The 2340-nt window shown below is 38.3% G+C and overlaps 1 protein-coding gene across 1 annotated transcript in view; it reads right to left on the bottom strand.

Annotated features, from left to right (window-relative positions):
- Positions 1-6: 6 nt before the first annotated feature.
- The window catches only part of LOC102303304 (bone morphogenetic protein receptor type-2), a 55941-nt gene continuing 53607 nt past the window's right edge, over positions 7-2340 (bottom strand). Inside the window, exon 13 of the mRNA XM_005943373.3 lies at positions 7-1480. Within this exon, the coding sequence (XP_005943435.1) occupies positions 1227-1480 (254 nt within the window). The 3' untranslated portion in view covers positions 7-1226. The remainder of the gene's footprint in view (positions 1481-2340) is intronic.

The raw sequence follows: 2340 nt of genomic DNA, 5'->3' as shown, positions 1-2340 counted from the left end.
CACACACACACACACACACACACACACACACACACACACACACACACACACACACACACACACACACATATCACTCTCCACCGTCAGGGGATGAGACGACAAGAAACAAAAAAGTAATATCCAGCGTGCTTCAGTGTGTTTTTTTTCTTCAGTTTTTGATTTGTGTTTGAACAGCAGAATCTGGGGTTTGTAATATTTCATGTCTTGCAGACAGACAGCTAAATGCAGAGTCCATACTGAGGCCAAATGATAGTGGTACAGTGACTCCAGTCAGCCACTGTAACAGATGCCTCTGTAAGTTCAGCTCCAGTGATTGTAAGACCCCAGAATGAGATTTGTTACTGGTGTAATTGTGCAAGCAGACAAGTTCCACGTCAGCCCACTTTTAAGTCAGCTGGGACTGATTCTTTTGTGTTAGCGTTCCCATAAAGATAGTCCAAAGAGGAGGATTGTCAGCTATTTTCTCCTCGTGAGTCAGGTTGGGGGAAGCGAGGGTTACAATAGTGTGCGATGGATTGTTTACAAAACGACTGTGACTATTCATAAGTGCAACAGAGATTAACATATCAAAATAACAACAGGATAAAAAAATTGAAGCAATAAAAACACTGAAAGCATCTAAAAGCTACATCCTATTGCACAATAAAAAGTATGATACAAAAAGAGGATACAAAGTCATGAGACAACAATTGGTATTGCATACAAGGAAAATGTTTAAAAAGTTGCTTTGTCTTTTAAGACCATTAATTTGTTTACAGAGCCCACTCACACTTTACTCGATAGAGCAAAGGGGGAGTAACCAAGCGCTCGAGTGTTGATTGTTTTTTCATCGCCTGTTTAAGTTTAAAGACCAATCTTCGTCTTGGTCGCAACAGACACGTTTAGGAAACACTGATTTCAAATTAATTCAAAGTGCACAAATAAAAAAAAAAGAATTAATGTACCACTATGAAACTTCAAACCAAGATTTAAAAAACACAAAACAAACAATGCAGAAACAGAAGCCAATGAAAATGCTGCATAGCTGGATTCCATTTAAAGCAATGCCATCAGAAGGACACACAGGAGCGGGACAGACCTAATTACTGTACATGATCAGACTCTATTGTTGGTTTGTGACATATTCCATAGCTTCCTCGTGCTGATTCAGAGCAGAGAGCTCCACACAAAATAAAATAATAAGTGCTCTCTAGATAGTGTTGCCGGGCTTGTTAGAGGGTCCAAGTTTACACATGCGTGTCACTGGGTTCGCTGGCCAAGCTGCCCCCCCGCAGGTAGATGGCTGAACTGGACTTGGGCCGGTTCTGACTGTGACTTTGACTTCGGGTAGAGCCATTGTTGTTAACTTCTGGCCCCCGGGTATCTGTAGAGATGACCCATGTGGTGGGTCGCCACTTTTTCAGAGAATAAGGGGTTTTGACGCGCTTCTTGATCTTATCTCCGGTCCCCAACGCTCCATCTGGCTGGACTAAACCATCTCCTGGAAAACAGGGTGGAACAATGATTAATGAGCAATGTAGCAACACCTTTGTGCATGAAAATCATTAAAGAGGCCATGAAAAACTACACATTTTGATAAGGACCTTCTTTTCTATTAACCACTGATTATTAACTGAATTGCTGGATTAGACATTTAATTTCTAAAATATTCTAAATGAAACAAAGAATAAAATATATCTAATAATGTTTCTTATTTTGACCAACAGTTCAGTTTAAACTATTGATTTCTACATTTCACAAGCCTCTTTTTCCAACATTATTATTATTTTTCCAACATTATTATTATTTTTATAGATAAAAAACTACTGATAATAAATCCAATAACTGGAGCATAAAAAAGAAGAAGAAGAAAAAAGAAGAATGACCAAAATCAAAGCAGCAGAAGCAGCAATTTTGACTGTGTAACCTACAAAAAGCTTTGGACCCTACATTTCCCATAATGCAACAACACTCTTTGTGCCTAGTAAACATTATGTCTTTCAAACTTCATGCTTCCATTATATATTGCAGACATCTGTTATGAGCAAATTGACTTTCATGTGCATAGTTAATAACGGATGGATTACAATTAGTTATAATACAATTTAGCAACAGAGGGCTGTTTGAAGTACTTTATTAAATGAAATATGCCAATCATTTGTAGGTTCCAGTTTGTCAAATGTGATTATTAGATTTAGTCTAGTGATACTCTTGGGCTTCTTGCCAATACGTTTTATCTGCAGTCAAATTAACACTGAATGTATCTACAATATGTGTGGTTCAAAGCCCGAAATATACACACACACACACACACACACACACACACACACACACACACACACACACACACACACACACACA

Source organism: Haplochromis burtoni, unplaced genomic scaffold, assembly GCF_018398535.1.
Source record: "Haplochromis burtoni strain Fernald_Lab_line unplaced genomic scaffold, NCSU_Asbu1 Contig_368, whole genome shotgun sequence".
Taxonomy (NCBI): domain Eukaryota; kingdom Metazoa; phylum Chordata; class Actinopteri; order Cichliformes; family Cichlidae; genus Haplochromis; species Haplochromis burtoni.
The sequence above is the reverse complement of the archived record's forward strand: the minus strand, read 5'-3'. Positions and strand labels throughout refer to the sequence as shown.